General features: G+C 26.7%; 5 protein-coding genes across 11 annotated transcripts in view; 4 read left to right on the top strand and 1 right to left on the bottom strand.

The window, feature by feature from the left end:
• LOC105202583 (non-structural maintenance of chromosomes element 3 homolog) overlaps nt 1-20,495 on the bottom strand; it is a 314,468-nt gene that overhangs the window by 122,431 nt on the left and 171,542 nt on the right. For 2 of the 5 annotated variants that reach the window (XM_039455632.1, XM_039455633.1), the window contains exon 1: nt 7,689-7,827. The exons of 2 other annotated variants lie outside the window; for them this stretch is intronic. The gene's annotated coding sequence lies outside the window, so the exon portion shown is untranslated. Of the gene's footprint in view, nt 1-4,100; nt 4,413-7,688; nt 7,828-20,495 lie in introns of those variants that run through there. One more of the 5 variants, XM_039455635.1, reaches the window with a different exon arrangement.
• LOC120359122 lies at nt 1,973-7,408 on the top strand. 2 transcript variants are annotated; one of them, XR_005575940.1, is made up of 10 exons: nt 1,973-2,138; nt 2,288-2,407; nt 2,521-2,638; nt 2,973-3,228; nt 3,406-3,516; nt 5,433-5,523; nt 6,521-6,666; nt 6,856-6,988; nt 7,062-7,177; nt 7,274-7,408. XR_005575940.1 is itself a non-coding variant. In XM_039455593.1 (9 exons), exons 1-9 carry the CDS (start codon nt 1,995-1,997, stop codon nt 7,113-7,115), a joined length of 1,173 nt encoding a protein of 390 aa, XP_039311527.1. In that variant the 5' UTR covers nt 1,973-1,994; the 3' UTR covers nt 7,116-7,408. The 2 variants fall into 2 exon arrangements, 1 of the variants encoding a protein (XP_039311527.1); XM_039455593.1 differs by having other exon boundaries at nt 7,062-7,408.
• On the top strand, nt 8,017-11,115 carry LOC105198362. The gene is made up of 9 exons (XM_039455556.1): nt 8,017-8,227; nt 8,385-8,504; nt 8,731-8,848; nt 9,232-9,493; nt 9,651-9,767; nt 9,833-9,923; nt 10,434-10,594; nt 10,767-10,899; nt 10,971-11,115. The coding sequence occupies exons 1-9, from the start codon at nt 8,033-8,035 to the stop codon at nt 11,019-11,021; spliced, it is 1,248 nt and encodes a 415-aa protein (XP_039311490.1). The 5' UTR covers nt 8,017-8,032; the 3' UTR covers nt 11,022-11,115.
• LOC105203400 lies at nt 12,456-15,695 on the top strand. Its single transcript, XM_039455574.1, has 9 exons — nt 12,456-12,821; nt 12,979-13,098; nt 13,321-13,438; nt 13,809-14,070; nt 14,226-14,342; nt 14,408-14,498; nt 15,003-15,163; nt 15,340-15,472; nt 15,546-15,695. The coding sequence occupies exons 1-9, from the start codon at nt 12,681-12,683 to the stop codon at nt 15,594-15,596; spliced, it is 1,194 nt and encodes a 397-aa protein (XP_039311508.1). The 5' UTR covers nt 12,456-12,680; the 3' UTR covers nt 15,597-15,695.
• On the top strand, nt 16,841-20,406 carry LOC113004040. Of its 2 annotated transcripts, XM_039455582.1 has the most exons (10): nt 16,841-16,995; nt 17,163-17,406; nt 17,564-17,683; nt 17,910-18,027; nt 18,399-18,660; nt 18,824-18,940; nt 19,006-19,096; nt 19,527-19,672; nt 19,852-19,984; nt 20,060-20,406. In XM_039455582.1, exons 2-10 carry the CDS (start codon nt 17,266-17,268, stop codon nt 20,108-20,110), a joined length of 1,179 nt encoding a protein of 392 aa, XP_039311516.1. In that variant the 5' UTR covers nt 16,841-16,995; nt 17,163-17,265; the 3' UTR covers nt 20,111-20,406. The 2 variants fall into 2 exon arrangements, with proteins under 2 accessions (XP_039311516.1, XP_039311515.1); XM_039455581.1 differs by lacking the exon at nt 16,841-16,995 and having other exon boundaries at nt 17,041-17,406.

Genomic DNA, 20,495 nt, shown 5'->3' with positions numbered 1-20,495 from the left:
TTTGTTATTAACACACAAAACATTAAACCTGCATAATTCTTTTTATACCAACATTAATATAAATAATTAATATTTAAAATTTTCGACAATAAATAAACATATGGTAAAAAATAAAAAAAACATTTATATTGCCGTTGAATAATAATACTAACAACATTATTCATTAGCGTTATTATTATTTAATAGCAATATACATATGTAGTAATTACTATATTATATATATGTAACTAACACAATCAATATTTTATACTTGCTAAATATTAATAAATATAAAATTGAAAAGTATTACATATATATTTATTTAGATTATTTTTATGAGCTTTACCAAGTAAGCCCGATTTCGAAAAAATTAGATGAAAAGTATTTTTGTTGAAGAAAAAATATACAAGTATTTTACGAATATAAAATAAGATACTGGTGTCGGAAAAGAAAGAATGCACTTTTGTGTCTTTCGCACATTGATAAAAATATTTCTTTTTTTTTTTAAGAAAAAAAGTCATAATAAATTTTTTCGGATACCAAATGGATAGATTCATTATAAACATAGATCGAAGAAATGGTTTTATGTTACAGATAAGTATTTAATATTACATAATGGAATAAATCTAATTTTATTGTAAAATATTTTATGCGATAAACAAATATCTATTTAACGTTGTTATGAGAGCAGTTAATAAAAAAATAATAGCATTCACAATTAGAAAAAGGATACATTTATTCTTCGAATTTATATATGTAGATATTGTTACGCTTGGTATGGATACTATGGATGGTCGGGCTTGCGAACAGCTGACTTGGAGAAAATCAATATTTTATTAACGTTCATTGTCAACCGTTATTCTGTTCTGTCACGATTTCGTGTTACGAGTTACGTTAATAAAATCGTTACTTTTTTAAAAGGCCTACTCCTTTTCTTGACGAGTGCGAATAAAAGTGCGTGAGTGCTAATAAAGTTCCGCGGATGCGCGAGCTCTTCTTTGGACGATACAATATATATTTCTTAGTTAACAAAAGATTAAATTAAGATATTAATATTTCAGGTTACTCTAATGCATCGGTATTGATTATTATAATAATTGCAATTCAAATATAAAAAGCACATGCTTAAATATTTTATAATGCCTTTAAAATATTTCCCATAATCAATTTGTTATTAACGCAATAAATATTCTTAATTAATTTTTTCCTAAACGTAAAGTTTTTAGTAATAAATAATACACGTTAAATTTAAGGAAAAGAATTTAGATGCTTGTTTACATCAGTCATTATTAAATTAACATATTTAATGTATTAATCATATTATATTATATTATTATTTCCTATTCAACTTAGAACAGTGTTTTAAGAACAAAAAGTTATTCGGCACACAGTTTCCTGAACATGAAAAAGTATATAAAATGACACATTAAATATCAGCACTAAAATGTAGCTATGACTGAGGCTTTTTGTTTATATTGTGAAAAAAATATTGTCAATGTTAAACAGTATTATTACATTGTACATAATAATATTATTACAGTCAATATATAGTTAACACATTAACATCTAATATTTGCTAAAAGGTGTTAATCATTAATTTAAAATTTAAAAGTGTCACGTATCGATTTGACACAATTATTTTTAAGTTACAAAACTGGATAAGAATCAAAAGATTTAAAGCTAATAACAAGACATACTTTGTTTGAAGACCGTACCTCATGAATGCTTGCATCAGAATGCTGGTTTCAATGTTAAGAAAATGAAAATGCGTCTGCGCCACTTTTCCTTAAACAGCGCAATTTCATGAGAATAATACATTTGTCGAACTACCTATAGAGCGAAATAAATCGCATAAATATTTGATGAGAAATTGGTTGAAATGAGCGCGTTTAGCTCTCATGGTAAATTATTACACAATTTGATGTAAATGGTTATAAATTATGGAAAAAAGACAGGACAAGCGAATTTGTTCATGTCTTCGAACCTCACAGTAATATTTTGGTGCTCGCAAAAAGATGACACGTATTTCTCAGTATTGTATAAATATCAATAGAATCTTATTGATTGCTGTTGGCTTATGGCCTTACAAACAATCTAAATTGACTCGATTTCAGTGTATTTTCTTTTGTGTTATTTTATCATCGGGTATTATATTTCAGGTAAAGAGTATATTAATATCATGTTATAAAATAAATTATCACATGGCAATCTTTGAGTAGTAACAATTAAACAGTTTAATTTCTGTAGAAAATATACATCGTATTTTATTATTATGTTTGTAAAATTAAATAAAACTATGCATTTATAGGTGACACCATTAATAACATTAAAATGTACTATGGAACTTGTTATCAAGGTGCTGTCTTCCGTATCGTTCTGTTTAATTTTTCTAATACAATATAATACTTGCTGTCTTAAAATTGAACTTGTAAGTTAATATCTTACGGTCGAATGGAATTATCGTGTTGGTCAAATAAATTTTTATAACAAAAATTGTTTGATATGTACAAAAGACAGTATAGAAAGTTAATAAAATGGCAGGTAAAAAATTTACTAATGCAACTTGAACATATACATAATAAGTTAACGGATAAAAACGAAATTGCTATTGTATACAAATATAGCGGCATTGGCCAACGCTATACGGTTATGTTTACAGGTAAGAAAATATTTATTGATTTTTACATATAATTATTATAATTTTCAATACAATATGTAAGCTAAGTAGTAAGAGAAAGAAATCAGTTTGTAATATGTTATTCTGTTTTTGTACACACACTCATATAAATGATATACTCGTATATGTATATACATATGTATTATTGCGATAAATGACAAATGTGTTTAATAATCAAATAAGATAGAAAAATATTTACCAAAAAAACTTTATACAGAAAAATTGAATTTTAAAAACTATTTTATAATATGCGAATAATATACGTAAAACAATTTTTGATAATAAGAAAAGATAATAAAATCTTATTGCTTTTTAGCACTTGCAATTGGTGGATTATTTATTATTACTATAAGCCAAATTTGGTTAATTGCTGCTGTTGATTCATCAATAAATGCATCTGAATCACATTATGTCTTTATTATGGAATATTTTATTGACCAAGAAAAATATTTTTATTTGGTTCTATTGCACACTTACGTAGTAATATGCGTGGGAGTGATTGTAATAGTGACAACAAGTACAATGGTCATTACATACGTTGAACATACCTGTGGAATGTTTAAAATTGCTAGGTATAATAAAGACATCAAAATGAATATAATTGTAATAATAATAAACTAGTAAATAATTGAACATAAAATTTTTAATTTTTATTTTATTAAAAAACAATATAGAGGTGTTTTTAACAAAAAAATTATATTATGTTATAAATTGCTTGTATAACTATTTAAAACACAAAACGTTTATAGCTATCGTATCGAGCATGCAGTACACATGAGTATTCAAAATACGCTACAAAATAAGATTTTGATGACTAAAGGCATAATTTGTGCCGTAGACATTCATCGACAGGCTATGAAGTTTGTATCTGCGTCATTTATATTTATCATAGACTAAGGTAAACGGATTGAGCCTTTTTACGAGAGGTATTTGAGATTAGCGGTAAGGGAGGACTACCAGCACTTCAGCTATTTCCGCAGTGTTCGGCTATATTCGAATTTACATAAAGCTGGGATGCTGGAAGAACTACGCGGAGCTATATTCAAAACTATACTGGCATCAATATTTTAAGTTTAATACTTCAAGCTATTTATTTTTTCGATTAATATCTTCTGGTAATCTAAAAATTATAAATTATTTAAATACCTTATTATTATTATTATTATTATTATTATTTAAATACGTATAAACATAATTTTTTTATTAAATGATAAATTTCTTGTAAACTTAAAAAATTAACCAATAAATATATTCTATTTACAAATAAAATAAAAAGTTTCTTGTTCTTTTCTTTTTCTCGCGCGTACACGGATGTCAACTTCAAATCGTTCTTAATTGTTTTCATGCGACCAATTCATTCGTCTCGTCGCACTGCACTAATGATCATTTAAGTGAACGCAATGGGGACGAGGTGCGAATACCGAACAAGTACAAATTTACTCACCGATTGCCGCTGGTCGCACCGTCCAGCTCCGTCTCGGTCACAGCTGTCAAACATTTGAGATTCAAGACCTTCCTCACAACGACTCACTTTGATTTGTATTTGGTTCTTTGTTTTTGGCACTCTCGAAACACTTCTGATACTCAGATGCGTATGAAACTTGGGATACGAGGCAACAGAGAAGATGCAAAACACGATGAAAATGCGACTTCGCATCATGCATCGTATCCGATGGACGACGGACATTAACACGAACGCTCGATGTTTTACTTCACCTTTGACACTCCACGGCACTCAAAATATTCGCTCGCATCAAAAATTCGTACCGGACGACGAGGATGCGAGTTGAATGCGTAGACATCGCGCCGTCCTGCCTGACCGACTGACAATGAGACCGATCACCGTCGCCGTACTGCGGTGTGGGCCGCGCCTGCGCCGCCTACGCCGTTGGTACGCAGTACTGCGCAGTACTCAGCAACGGTTGACCAATCGGAAGATCAGGCAGGACGGCGACGTGTTGTGGCGCATTTCAACTCGCATCCTCGTCGTCCCATACAAGTTTTTGATGTAAGTGAGTGTTTCGAGAATGCCATGGAGTGTCGAAAGTAAAGTAAAATGTCGGGCGTTCGTGGCAACGTTCGTCGTCAGTCGGATACGATAAATGATGCGAAGTCGTGTTGCATTCAATCATGTTTCGCATATCTCCGTGGTCTCGTTTCTAGAATTTTAAATACGAATAAAATAAAAAATAAATAAATAAATAAATAATAAATAAATAAATAATAATAATAAATAAATAATAATAAATAAATAATTGTTTTAAATACAAGTTATTTAAATACAAATTATTTTAAATAAGAATTATTTAAATACCTTATTATTATTATTTAAATACGTATAAACATAATTTTTTTATTAAATAATAAATTTCTTGCAAATTTAAAAAAATGAACCAATAGATATATTCTACTTACAAATGAAATGAAAAGTTTCCCGTTTCTTTTTCTTTTTCTCGCTACTCCTAATTTTTTTTTTTTTGCAGTTATTTCGGTCACTGCACCCAAATACAATGCAATAACTCATTGTAAAATATTCAAGAAAGCACGAAAGTGTATAATTAAATAATCACAAAATGCAACGAAGCTGTACGCAGTTTAATGTGACAGCTATAAGCCAAATGATTCCGAACAATTCCGAATTAAACTAATGTGCTGGTAGTCTCCCCTTACGTTAATCTCAGCGCCCTCCCTGCCCTATCTAACGGCATAAGCTCCGTCTATCTTAATCTATGACATTTATACAATGTATATTTAGTAATATTTTTTATTATTGAAGAATGAGTGAGCATTTCGTAGCCTTGTTTGAAAAATGTATATTTGTTCTTACGGGATGTTCACTAATGTGCTTTACGCTCAACTTGTTTCAAGTAAGTTTTCAGTTTTGTATACTAAATACAAAAGTTACTTTAAATTACGTACTTAAAATAATTTTTATAAATGTATCAAATATATATATATATATATGTATATATAATCAAATCAGTCTTTTACTTCATATACGCAACATTTAGTAAAAAATAAAAAGTAAATAAAAAGAAATAATATAAACAAATTTTATCTTGTTTTGTTCATGCTTTCAACATTTTAAGAAATTAGATATAAAAATCATGTATTATGTAATTCATGTTTTCGTCAAGTCATACAGTTGATAATAACGCAATTATGCAATTTTATTTTGAACTGTTATATTTCATAAAAAAGCGCTTCTTATTATTACTTCACATGCATTATATGTATGTACATATTGATTTAATTTTTATAATTATTGTAAAAATTAAATCGATATTTTTATAATTTTCTCAAGTTTCTCAATTTATACCACCACAAATTTTACTATACGATGCTAACGTAAGATTGATAAGTTATATTAATAAAATTAATAATTGCTATAAATAAAAATATGTTAGTTACAAAAATAAATACAAGCTAATTTTATTTTGATGTTTGTACTTTTTTATTACTTTCATTTATTAATTATAGAATATTCCATCGCTTTTTCGAAAAATTAATTCTTCGATAAATCAAAGTTCGGTGTACTATATACTCCCACACAGAATACTTTATCCAAAGGACACCCTAAAAACGTGCTTTAAATGTTCCATAAATGTCTTTAGGAGGTCTGTGCTGTGTGGTTACCACATAGATAATCAAAACAACATTCACATATTTACATAAAAATGAAACGTATTAATATTCTATCAACAATTTAAATTTGATTAACTTTATATTTAGCAATTTGTTTTTAAACAAATTACTTATAATCTTAACTAAGAACGAGCAAAACTTGTGTGTGATTCATGGGTTGATAGTTATAAAATTTAACTACTTAAGAAATTAATAATTTCCATGAAATTTGTTTTTTAGCTTTCTCAAACAACATCATTTACAAATAATTACAATAAATTGTTCCTGCCATCTATGTATGCAATTATAAGCGTCTTATACATGCTTATAGCCAATTATATCGGACAGAGTGTAATCGATCATAATAATGACCTATTCGTTACTGTGTAAGATAAACATTCCTAAAAGAAAGTATATAAAAGAAAGTATAAACGTTTTTTATTCAACGATTGTAAGAATAAATGTAGAAATTTATCTGCTGCAAAATAAATCAATATATGTGATAATGAACTAATTAAATAATTTTTGTCATTATTAGCGTCATTATTATCATCTATTTATATTCACTTTCGCAGATACAACGTTCAATGGTATAAATCCCCATTATATGTACAACGAATGATACTATTCCTACTGCAAAGAGGAACAAAAAAATTTACTTTAAATATTTGTGGACTGTATGATGGATCCATAGAATGGTTTGCCACGGTAAAATAATATAGAATATTTTAATAATACCATATTTATAAATATATAAAAAAAAATATGTTTATTATTGCAGTTAATGAAAGCAGCAGTATCTTATTTTACTCTCATGCATTCTGTACAGTCATAGAATAAATACAAATTTATTAACACTATGTGTGGACAGAATTAATAGAAGGATTAATATTTAAGGTTAGAAAATAGATAAATTTATACTTTAAACATAAAAATAAATATATCAAATACTGTCTTGCTAAAAAAGACTAAATTAAAATATTGGTATTTCAGATTTTACAATGCATCGAAATCGGTCATTGTGTTAGTTGCAACTCAAATATAAACAGCATGCTTACATATTTTATAATTTAAGATTTTTCCCATAAATACTTTATTATTAACACAATAAATATTACTCTTCATTAATTTGTTTCAGAAATGTAGAGTTTTTAGTAATAAATAATGTTAGTAATAAATACATGTTAAATTCCAAAAATAAAATAAAAAGAAAAGAATAATGTCAGTGTTAAATAATATTATTACAAAGTCAACACATTATAGTTAACATATTAGCATAGATATAATATTTGCTATAAAAAAAGTGTTAATCACTAATTTAAAATTTAAAAGTGTTACATGTTGATTTGACATAATTATCGTTAAGTTACAAAAATAAAAAGGTTTAAAGCTATCATTAGGTACATACTTCTCTTCAAGTCGAACTGTATCTCATGAGTGCTTACACTAGAATGATAGTTTCGACGCTAAGAAGGTGGAAATGCGCCTGCGCGACTTCTCTTTGACCAATGCAATTTCATGGGAATAATATAATTATCCCAGTATCTCTAGAAACAAATAGATCGCATAAATATTTCATGAAAAATTGGTTGAAATAAGCGCGTTCGGTTATCATGGCAAATTATTACACAATTTGGTGTAAATAAATATAAATGAAGTTTACATTAAAAAAATTTTTCTTTAAAGAAAAAAGATAAGTATACTTAATCGAAGTAAGTATACTTAATCGACAGTAAAAGAAAGACGGGACAAATGAATTTGTCCACGTCTTCGAATTTCACAGTAATATTTTGGTGCTCGCAGAGAATGACACGTATTTCTCAATACTGTAATCTCAATAAAATTCTACTGCTTGCTATTGGATTATGGCCTTATAAACAATCTAAATTAACTCGATTTCACTGCATTATTTTTCGTGTTATTTTGTTAACAGGTATTATATTTCAGGTAAATCTAAAGTATAACAATTTATATTATTATAAAATAAATTATCACATGTCTATTTTCCGAAAGTATTTACTACGCATTTTAATTTTTATAGCAAATATAAATTGTCTTATTATTTATCATATTTGTAAAACTAAATAATATTATATATTTACAGGTGACACCGTTGATAACGTTAAAATGTACTTCAGAACTCGTTATCAAGGTGCTGTCTTCCGTATCTTTCTGTGCAATGTTTGTAATTCAATATCATTCATACTATCTTAATATTGAAGTTGTAAGTTAATGTTTATCTTGGGTAGCAAGCTGATGATGTTTATCGTTATTTTGACATCAAAATGTCGTCAAAGACGTTATTTTTACGTTGTAGTGACGATGAATAACATCAGCTTGTTACATAAAGTACAATATTCGTCGAATAAAATCGGGCAAATAAATTGTTATAGTAAAAATTGCTTCTTGGTATGTATAAAAGATAGTATAGAAAGTTAATAAAATGGCAGGTAAAAAATTTAATAACACAGCTTGAACATGTACATAATAAGTTAAAGGATAAAAACGAAATTGCTATTGTACACGAATATAGTTGCATTGGCAAACGCTATACGATTGCACTTACTGGTAAGGTAACATTTATAGATTTTTAAATATGTTGTAATTATACTTTCAATACAATATATTACAATACAATATATAGTAACCAATGACAAAAAAAAATCAGTTTGTAATATATAATATGTAGATATACACATTTTTGTAAATATTTTTTTAAAAATAATATAAAATACAGCAAATATATTATAACTTCAAGTCTAAAATTTATGAAAAAAACAGTAATGAATATAATCATTAACTTTTCAATTTAAAATACTGATTATTCAAAAAGTTGTTGTACAATTAGTGTAAATGAGCGATCATAATATCACCTATTTATATAATGCGTATACGTAAAACAATTTTAGCTATTAAGAACTTAAGTGACAAATTATTTTACTATTCTCTAGCATTTGGAATTTGCGGACAATTTATTCTTACTATAACTCAAATCTGGTTAAATGCAGTTAATACTAATTTATCAATAATGAATATATCTGAACCACATTATTTCTTTGTTATGGAATACTTTATTGATCAAAAAAAATATTTTTATTTAATTCTACTGCACACTTGCGCAGTATTATACATCGGGGGAGCTATAATGTTAGCAATAGGCACACTACTTATTACATATATTGAGCATACCTGCGGAATGTTTAGAATTGCTAGGTACGAATGTGGACATAGGAATGAGTATAATTAAAACTGTTATACAAATTTTTTCGTAAACATTCATATAATATTATGTTAAAAAAAAGTTTGTGTAAAGGTTTTTTTTTAAAAAGAAAGATTGTACTGTTTACAAGTAAAACCTAAACATTTATAGTTACCGCATCGAGCATTCAGTTAACCTGGACATTCTACAACATACTGTGGGAAAATGTAAGAGTTTGATGACCGAAGGCATAATTTGTGCCGTACATATTCACCGGCAAGCTTTAAAGTTTGTATATGCATCATCAATATTCAAACAATATATTTTATAATGTTTTTCGTTTCTGTGTAAAGATTATCCAAGCGTATAGTGTCAACGTTCGAAACAATTATATCTTGTTTAATAGGATGTGTAATAATTTGCTTGAGCCTCAACTTGTTTCAAGTAAGTTTTTGATTTTATGTAATAAGTATAAAAGTTATTTTAAAACTACGTATAATAGTAATTCTTAAATATAACAAAAATCGACAAATTAATATCATAGTTAAGAATTTGCGGCATAAGTTAACAAGTAATAAATAAATAGTGATTGCAATATTATTCATAATTGTAGATGAAGAAAGATAATGTAAGAAATAAACAAATACACTCCATCATAAAACACATTAACTTTGCAAATACATATTATTTGTACAAATTGTTGAATTTTTTTTATCAAACTTAATGAGGATTATTTTGTAAATACAAATAGTCTGGAAACAACCTTTATATATTTATATAAAAATTGGACATAATACGTGTAGTCAAAGTTTTATAACAATAATCGGAATCCGTACAAATGTCTCATAATCTTAATTATAAAAACGACAAAAATTTCTGTGTTACTCGTAAATTAATTGTCGCAAAGGATAGTTAACCGAGAGATTAATAATTCTCATAAAATTTGTTTCTTAGCTTTTTCAAATAACATCATTTAAACATAATTTGAACGAATTTGTACTGCATTCCACGCATCTTGCTGCATTTTATGCATCTGTATGCATATTATACATGTTTATAGCCAACTATGTCGGACAGAATGTAATCGACCACAATAATCACGTATACTGTACTGCGTAAGAAAAATATTCTTATAAGAAATAAAAAACAAACAGTCTTTCTTTGGTTATTACAACAAAATTGATGTAAAAATGATGTTGTAAAATAAATTAATGTATATTAAAATTATCTGATTAAACCATTTTTATTACAATTAAATTACTGATCGTTATCTGTTTACTTCCGTAGGTACAACGTTCAGTGGTATAAAACTCCTTTACATATTCAGAGAATGATATTATTCTTGTTGCAAAGAGGAACACTTCATTATTCTTTAAACATTGGTGGATTATTTGATGCGTCCATAGAAGGTTTTGCCACGGTAATATGTTTATATAATATTTTACAGTGTTATTCATGGATTAAATAATTAAAGAGTGTTTATAATTTTAGCTAATAAAAGCTTCGATGTCTTATTTTACCCTCATGAATTCCATACGGTGACTACAGCAAAATTAATTTGTCATTGTCATTAAGATAAAATTAATGAAGACATTGTAGTATTCAAGTTTAGAAAATAAATATACTTTTAAATATATATACTGATTGTTGACATGTCTACTTCCCTGCTGAATATATGATTAAAATTACTTAAATCAATATCAAGATATCGAATCTATTTATCTGTTTGTATTATAATACATTGAAATCATTCTTTTACCTTTAGTTTAAACAGCGCTATTTTAAATATTTCATATTATTAAAAAACAAAATTTGTTCGCACACAATTTGTTTTATTAGCGCAATAAATATTACTTTTAATTATTTCATATTAAAATTTATAAAAATATGTAAATTTAGAAAAAGAAAATCAAACAAAAACAGAAATAAAAATAGAAACTTATATAAGAGTTATATGGAAGTCGTTGCATGAAAATTCTGACATACATTTCATAACTAGTCACATTCACAAATGTTTCGATGATAGGATTAAATCATTTTTAGTATTTAATGTAACATAACTCATGATGGTTAAAATATAGAAATGTACATTTCATTAAAAGTCAATGTTCATGATCATGCTTGCAGATAAATACATGAAACTGAATTCTAAAAATTCATAGTGTTATAATTTTATTAAAATTAATAGCGTATTAATTGTTCTACGTTTAAATAAAAATTAAATAGAAATGAAATTAAAATAACACTGTGATTGTTAAATGGTATTACAAAATAAAATAATGAATATGGCACTACCGGTCGAAAGCAGGTCTTAGTAAACAATAATTTTTTCTAGATAAATTTATAAAGATTTACAAGATTTCTTCAACTACCCGCTGCAATATTGTCGGATTTAAAACACAGCTTTAAAGAAGAATCCAAATGTAATATCGCGAAATTAAATTACTAATCAATATTACATTCGGATTCTTCTTAAAACTGTGTTTCAAGTCCGACAATACAGCGGCGTGCAGCTAGCAAAATCTTGAAAATGTTTATAAATTCATCCAGAAAAATTATTCAGTGCTAACAACTGCTTCCAATCGGTAACGCCGTATTCATTATTGCAATTGTATTACAATTTTCTATCCTATTAAGATTTATTAAAAAGTATTATTACAGTATCATTACATAGATAACACATCACAATCTAACTTTGCTAAGAAGTATTGATAACTAACTTAAAATTGGAAAGTGTCACGTATTAATTTGGCATAATTATTTCTAAGTTATACAACTTATCAGGAGTCAAATAGTTTAAAGCTAACAATAACATATACTTTGTTGAAGGCAAACTGTACTTTATGAATGCTAGTATTAGAATGCCAATGTAGATGCAAAGAAGATGGAAATACGCCTGCGCGACTTCTGTTCGAACAGTGCAATTTCATGGTAATAATACAATTGTCGCAGTATCTCTAGAGAGAAATTGATCGCATAAATATTTGATGAGAAGTTGGTTGAAATGAACGCGTTTGGTTCTCATGGCAAATTATTACACAATTTGGTGTAAATGGTTATAAATGATGAAATTTACGATTAACATTTTTTTTCTTTAGAAGAAAGATCAGTATATTTAATCGAACAGTAAAAGAAAGACGGAACAAGAGAATTTGTCCATGTCTTCGAATCTCACAGTAAAATTTTGGTGCTCGCAGAAAGATGACACGTATTTCTCAATACTGTAATCTCAATAAAATCCTACTGCTTGCTATTGGATTATGGCCTTATAAACAATCTAAATTAACTCGATTTCACTGCATTCTTTTTCGTGTTATTTTGTTAACAGGTATTATATTTCAGGTAAATCTAAAGTACAACACTTTATATTATTATAAAACAAATTATCACATATCTATTTTCCAAAAGAATTTACTACGCATTTTAATTTTTATAGCAAATGTATATTGGCTCATTATTTATCATATTTGTAAAATTAATTAATATTATATATTTACAGGTGACACCGTTGATAACGTTAAAATGTACTTCAGAACTCGTTATCAAAGTGCTGTCTTCGGTATCTTTCTGTACAATGTTTGTAATTCAATATCATTCATACTATCTTAATATTGAAGTTGTAAGTTAATGTTTATCTTGGGTAGCAAGCTGATGACGTCGTCATTTTGACATTAAAATGTCATTAAAGACGTTATTTTTACGTTGTAGTGACGATGAATAACATCAGCTTGTTACATAAAGTACAGTATTCGTCGAATAAAATCGGGCAAATAAATTGTTATAGTAAAAATTGCTTCTTGGTATGTATAAAAGATAGTATAGAAAGTTAATAAAATGGCAGGTAAAAAATTTACTAACACAGCTTGAACATGTACATAATAAGTTAAAGGATAAAAACGAAATTGCTATTGTATACGAATATAGTTGCATTGGCAAACGCTACACAATTGCACTTACGGGTAAGATAACATTTATAGATTTTTAAATATGTTGTAAATATACTTTTAATACAATATATTAGTTAACCAATGACAAGAAAAAAAAATCAGTTTGTAACATATAATATGTATATATTCACATTTTTGTAAATATTTTTTTAAAAATAACATACAATACAGCAAATATGTAATAACTTTAAGTCTAAAATTTATGAAAAAAACAGTAATGAATATAATCATTAACTTTTCAATTTAAAATATTGATTATTCAAAAAGTTGTACAATTAGTGTAAATGAGCGATCATAATATCACCTATTCATATAATGCGTATACGTAAAACAATTTTAGATATTAAGAACTTAAGTAACATATCATTTTACTACTCTCTAGCATTTGGTATTTGCGGACTATTTATTCTTACTATAACTCAAATCTGGTTAAATGCAATTAATACTAATTTAACAATAATGAATATATCTGAACCACGTTATTTCTTTGTTATGGAATACTTTATTGATCAAAAAAAATATTTTTATTTAATTCTACTGCACACTTGCGCAGTATTATACATCGGGGCAACTGTAATGTTAGCAATAGGCACACTACTTATTACATATATTGAGCATACCTGCGGAATGTTTAGAATTGCTAGGTACGAATGTGGACATAAGAATGAGTATAATTAAATCTGTTATACAAATTTTGTTGTAAACCTTCATATAATATTACCTTAAAAAGAGTTTGTATGAAAGTTTTTTTTAAATAGAAAGATTGTACTGTTTACAATTAAAAACTAAACATTTATAGTTACCGCATCGAGCATTCAGTTAACCTGGACATTCTACGACATACTGTGCAAAAATGTAAGAGTTTGATGACCGAAGGCATAATTTGTGCTGTGCACATTCACCGGCAAGCTTTAAAGTTTGTATTTGCGTCATCAATATTTAAATAATATATTTAATGATGTTTTTTGCTTCTTTGTAAAGATTGTCTAAACGTATATTGTCCACGTTTGAAGCAATGATATCTTGTTTCACGGGATGTGTAGTAATTTGCTTTAGCCTCAACTTGTTTCAAGTAAGTTTCTGATTTTGTGTAATAAGTGTAAAAATTATTTTAAAACTACGTATTATAGCAACTCTATAGAGATACCAAAAATCGACAAATTAATATCATAGTTAAGAATTTTCGACATAAGTTAACAAGTAATAAACAAATAGTGATTGCAATATTATTCATAATTGTAGATATCATGAAGAAAGGTAATGTAAGAAATAAACACTCCATCACAATAACTTTGCAGATACATATTATTTGTATAAATTGTTGAATTTTCTTTATCAAACTTTAATGAGGATTATTTTGCAAATACACATAGTCTGGAAACAACATTTATATATTTATATAAAAATGAAACATAATACGTGTAGTCAACGTTTTATAACAATAATTTGATTTCGTACAAATGTCTCATAATTTTAATTACAAAAACAACAAAAATTCCTGTGTTACTCGTAAATTAATCGTCACAAAAGATAGTTACTCAAAAGATTAATAATTCTCATAAAATTTGTTTCTTAGCTTTTTCAAATAACATCATTTAAACATAATTTGAACGAATTTGTACTGCATTCCACGCATCTTGCTGTATTTTATGCATCTGTAAGCATATTATACATGTTTATAGCCAACTATGTTGGACAGAATGTAATCGACCACAATAATCACGTATACTTTACTGCGTAAGAAAAATATTCTTATAAGAAATAAACAGAAAAAAAACAGTATTTCTATGGTTATTACAACAATATTGATGTAAAAATGATGTTGTAAAATAAATTAATGTATATTAAAATTATCTGAATAAATCATTTTTATCACAATTAAATTACTCATCGTTATCTGTTTATTTTCGTAGGTATAACGTTCAGTGGTATGGAACTCCTTTACATATTCAGAGAATGATATTATTCTTGTTGCAAAGAGGAACCCTACATTATTCTTTAAATATTGGTGGATTATTTGATGCGTCCATAGAAGGTTTTGCCACGGTAATGTTTATATGATATTTTATAATATTTTATTCATGGATTAAATAATTAAAAAGAATGTTTATAATTTTAGCTAATAAAAGCTTCGGTGTCTTATTTTACTCTCATGAATTCTGTACGGTGACAACATTAAAATTAATTTATCAGTGTCATTAAGACAAATTAATGAAAAAATTGTAGTATTCAAGCTTAGAAAATAAATATATTTTTTGAATGTACATTAGATACTGATTGTTGACCAGTCTACTTCTCTGCTAAATATATGATTAAAGTTACTTAAATCAATATCAAGGTACCGAGTCTATTAATCTGTTTGTATTATAATACATTGAAATCATTCTTCTACCTTTAGTTTAAATGTAAACAGCGTTATTTTTAATATTTCATATTATTATAAAAGTGAAATTTGTTCTCACACAATTTGTTTTATTAACGCAATAAATATTACTTTTAATTGTTTAATAATTAAAATTTATAGAAATATGTAAATTTAGAAAAAGAAAATCAAACAAAAACAGAAATAAAAATAGAAACTTATATAGGAGTTATATGGAAGTCGTTGCATAAAAATTCTTACATACATTTCTTAACTAGTCACATTCACAAATGTTTCGATGCTGGGGTTAAATCATTTTTTAATATTTAATGTAATTTAAATCATAATGGTTAAAATATACAGATGTACATTTCAATAAAAGTCAATGTCCATGATCACGCTTGCAGATAGATACATACAACTGAATTCTAAAAACTTATAGTGTTACAATTTTATTAAAATTAACAGCGTGTCAATTGTTCTACGTTTAAATAAAAATTAGAAAAGAAATAAAATAAAATAACACTGTGATTGTTAAATAGTATTACAAATTGAAATAATGAATACGACACTACCGATCGAAAGCGAGTCTTAGTGATTAATAATTTTTTCTAGATAAATTTATAAACATTTACAAGATTCCATCAACTACGCGCCGCAATATTGTCGGATTTAAAACATAGTTTTAAAGAAGAATCCGAATGTAATATCACGGAATTAAATGTTTAATCAATATTATATTCAGATTTTTCTTTAAAGCTGTGTTTCAAGTCCGACAATACTGCGGCGTGTAGCTGGAAGAATCTTGTAAATGTTTATAAATTCATCTAGAAAAATTATTCAGCACTAACAACTGCTTTCGATCGGTAACGCCGTATTCATTATTTGTATTACAATTTTCTATCCTATTAGAATTTGTTAAATAGTATTATTACAGTATCAACACATAGATAACACATCACAATCTAACTTTGCTAAAAGGTATTGATAACTAACTTAAAATTGGAAAGTGTCATGTATTGATTTGGCACAATAATTTTTAAGTTATACAACTTATCAGGAGTAAAAATGTTTAAAGCTAACAATAAGCTATACTTTGTTGAAGACAAACTGTACTTTATGAATGCTTGTATTAGAATGCCAATGTAGATGCAAAGAAGATGGAAATGCGCCTGCGCGACTTCTGTTCGAACAGTGCAATTTCATGGTAATAATACAATTGTCGCAGTATCTCTAGAGAGAAATTGATCGCATAAATATTTGATGAGAAGTTGGTTGAAATGAACGCGTTTGGTTCTCATGGCAAATTATTACACAATTTGGTGTAAATGGTTATAAATGATGAAATTTACGATTAACATTTTTTTTCTTTAGAAGAAAGATCAGTATATTTAATCGAACAGTAAAAGAAAGACGGAATAAGAGAATTTGTCCATGTCTTCGAATCTCACAGTAAAATTTTGGTGCTCGCAGAAAGATGACACGTATTTCTCAATACTGTAATCTTAATAAAATCCTACTGCTTGCTATTGGATTATGGCCTTATAAACAATCTAAATTAACTCGATTTCACTGCATTATTTTTCGTGTTATTTTGTTAACAGGTATTATATTTCAGGTAAATCTAAAGTACAACACTTTATATTATTATAAAACAAATTATCACATATCTATTTTCCAAAAGAATTTACTACGCATTTTAATTTTTATAGCAAATGTATATTGTCTCATTATTTATCATATTTGTAAAATTAATTAATATTATATTTTTACAGGTGACACCGTTGATAACGTTAAAATGTACTTCAGAACTCGTTATCAAAGTGCTGTCTTCCGTATCTTTCTGTGCAATGTTTGTAATTCAATATCATTCATACTATCTTAATATTGAAGTTGTAAGTTAATGCTTATCTTGGGTAGCAAGCTAATGATATTTGACGTCATTTTGACATCAAAATTTCGTCAAAGACGTTATTTTTACGTTGTAGTGACAATAAATAACATCAGCTTGTTACATGAGGTACAGTATGCGTCCAATAAAATCGGGCAAATAAATTGTTATAGTAAAAATTGCTTCTTGGTATGTATAAAAGATAGTATAGAAAGTTAATAAAATGGCAGGTAAAAAATTTACTAACACAGCTTGAACATGTACATAATAAGTTAAAGGATAAAAACGAAATTGCTATTGTATACGAATATAGTTGCATTGGCAAACGCTACACAATTGCACTTACGGGTAAGATAACATTTATAGATTTTTAAATATGTTGTAAATATACTTTTAATACAATATATTAGTTAACCAATGACAAAAAAAAAATCAGTTTGTAACATATAATATGTATATATTCACATTTTTGTAAATATTTTTTTAAAAATAACATACAATACAGCAAATATGTAATAACTTTAAGTCTAAAATTTATGAAAAAAACAGTAATGAATATAATCATTAACTTTTCAATTTAAAATACTGATTATTCAAAAAGTTGTTGTACAATTAGTGTAAATGAGTTATCATAATATCACCTATTTATATAATGCGTATACGTAAAACAATTTTAGATATTAAGAACTTAAGTAACAAATCATTTTACTACTCTCTAGCATTTGGTATTTGCGGACTATTTATTCTTACTATAACTCAAATCTGGTTAAATGCAGTTAATACTAATTTATCAATAATGAATATATCTGAACCTCATTATTCCTTTGTCATGGAATACTTTATTGATCAGAAAAAATATTTTTATTTAATTCTACTGCACACTTGCGCAGTATTATACATCGGGGGAACTGTAATGTTAGCAATAGGCACACTACTTATTACATATATTGAGCATACATGCGGAATGTTTAGAATTGCTAGGTACGAATGTGGACATAAGAATGAGTATAAATAAAAAAAAAATTTGTTATACAAATTTTGTTGTAAACCTTCATATAATATTACCTCAAAAAAGAGTTTGTATGAAAGTTTTTTTTAAATAGAAAGATTGTACAATTTACAATTAAAATCTAAACATTTATAGTTACCGCATCGAGCATTCAGTTAACCTGGACATTCTACGACATACTGTGCAAAAATGTAAGAGTTTGATGACCGAAGGCATAATTTGTGCTGTACACATTCACCGGCAAGCTATAAAGTTTGTATTCGTGTCATCAATATTCAAATAATATATTTAATAATGTTTTTTGCTTCTTTGTAAAGATTGTCCAAACGTATATTGTCCACGTTTGAAGCAATGATATCTTGTTTCACGGGATGTGTTGTAATTTGCTTCAGCCTCAACTTGTTTCAAGTAAGTTTGTAATTTCGTGTAAATATGAAAGTTATTTTGAATACTATGTATGTATATACAAATAGTGATTGAAACAATATACATAATTTTAGATATCATGAGACAAGATAATATAAAAAATAAACAAATACACTTCATCAATAACTTTGCAGACACATTATTTTTGTAAATTGTTGAATTTTCTTTATCAAACATAATGAAGATTATTTTGCAAATATGCACAGTCTGGGGACAATTTTCATATGTTTGTATAAAAATGGGAGATGTTAATACGTGTAATCAACGTTTTATAATAATAATCCTATTCCGTATAAATGTCTTGTAATCTTAATTATAAAAACGACAAAAATTTTCGTGTAACTCGCGAATTAATCGTCGCAAAATGTAGCTACTCAAGAGATTAATAATTTTCTTGAAATTTCTTTTTCAGCTTTTTCAAATAACATCATTTAAAAATAATATGTACGAATTTATGCTGCATTTTACGTATGCATTAGTAAGCATAGTATACATGTTTATAGCCAACTATATCGGACAGAGTGTAATCGACCACAATAATCACGTATACATTGCTGCGTAAGGAAAACATTCTTATAAAAAATAAAATAAAAACGTTCTTTTTTTGGTAATTGCAACAATATAGATGAAAAAATAATGTTGTAAAATAAATTAATATATATTAGAATTATCTGATTAAATCATTTTTATCACAAATAAGTTACTGATGGTTATCTGATTGTTTATTTGTATCGTAGGTACAACGTTCAGTGGTATAGAACTCCTTTACATATTCAGAGAATGGTATTATTCTTGTTGCAAAGAGGAACCCTTCATTATTCTTTAAATATTGGTGGATTATTTGATGCGTCCATAGAAGGTTTTGCCACGGTAATATTTGTTTATATAATATTTTACAATGTTATTCATAGATTAAATAATTAAAGAAAATGTTTATAATTTTAGCTAATAAAAGCTTCGGTGTCTTATTTTACTCTCATGAATTCTATACAGTAAAACCATCAAAATTAATTTATCATTATCATTAAGATAAAATTAATAAAGAAATTATAGTATTCAAGCTTAGAAAATAAATATATTTTTTGAATGTATATTAGATACTGATTGTTGACATGTCTACTTCTCTGCTAAATATATGATTAAAGTTACTTAAATCAATATCAAGGTATCGAGTCTATTAAACTATTTGTATTATAATACATTGAAAGCATTCTTCTACCTTTAGTTTAAATGTAAACAGCATTAGTTTAAATATTTCATATTGTTATAAAATAAAATTTATTCTCACACAATTTGTTTTATTAACGCAATAAATATTATTTTTAATTATTTCATATTGAAATTTATAGAAATTTAGAAAATGAAAATCAAACAAAAACAA

This window comes from Solenopsis invicta, chromosome 12 (assembly GCF_016802725.1).
Source record: "Solenopsis invicta isolate M01_SB chromosome 12, UNIL_Sinv_3.0, whole genome shotgun sequence".
NCBI lineage: Eukaryota > Metazoa > Arthropoda > Insecta > Hymenoptera > Formicidae > Solenopsis > Solenopsis invicta.
Note: the sequence above shows the minus strand (reverse complement) of the source record. Positions and strands in the feature narration are given on the sequence as shown.

Coding starts and splice junctions, on each gene's coding strand:
- LOC120359122 (XM_039455593.1), top strand. CDS start 1,995: ATGACACGTATTTCTCAGTATTGTATAAATATCAATAGAATCTTATTG. Junction 2,408..2,520: donor GCTGTCTTAAAATTGAACTT/GTAAGTTAATAT, acceptor ATAAAATGGCAG/GTAAAAAATTTACTAATGCA. Junction 6,667..6,855: donor AATGACCTATTCGTTACTGT/GTAAGATAAACA, acceptor TCACTTTCGCAG/ATACAACGTTCAATGGTATA.
- LOC105203400 (XM_039455574.1), top strand. CDS start 12,681: ATGACACGTATTTCTCAATACTGTAATCTCAATAAAATCCTACTGCTT. Junction 14,071..14,225: donor GGAATGTTTAGAATTGCTAG/GTACGAATGTGG, acceptor AAACATTTATAG/TTACCGCATCGAGCATTCAG. Junction 14,343..14,407: donor ATTCACCGGCAAGCTTTAAA/GTTTGTATTTGC, acceptor TTCTTTGTAAAG/ATTGTCTAAACGTATATTGT.
- LOC113004040 (XM_039455582.1), top strand. CDS start 17,266: ATGACACGTATTTCTCAATACTGTAATCTTAATAAAATCCTACTGCTT. Junction 17,407..17,563: donor TAACAGGTATTATATTTCAG/GTAAATCTAAAG, acceptor ATATTTTTACAG/GTGACACCGTTGATAACGTT. Junction 19,673..19,851: donor AATCACGTATACATTGCTGC/GTAAGGAAAACA, acceptor TTTGTATCGTAG/GTACAACGTTCAGTGGTATA.
- LOC105198362 (XM_039455556.1), top strand. CDS start 8,033: ATGAATTTGTCCACGTCTTCGAATTTCACAGTAATATTTTGGTGCTCG. Junction 10,595..10,766: donor AATCACGTATACTGTACTGC/GTAAGAAAAATA, acceptor TTACTTCCGTAG/GTACAACGTTCAGTGGTATA. Junction 10,900..10,970: donor CCATAGAAGGTTTTGCCACG/GTAATATGTTTA, acceptor TTATAATTTTAG/CTAATAAAAGCTTCGATGTC.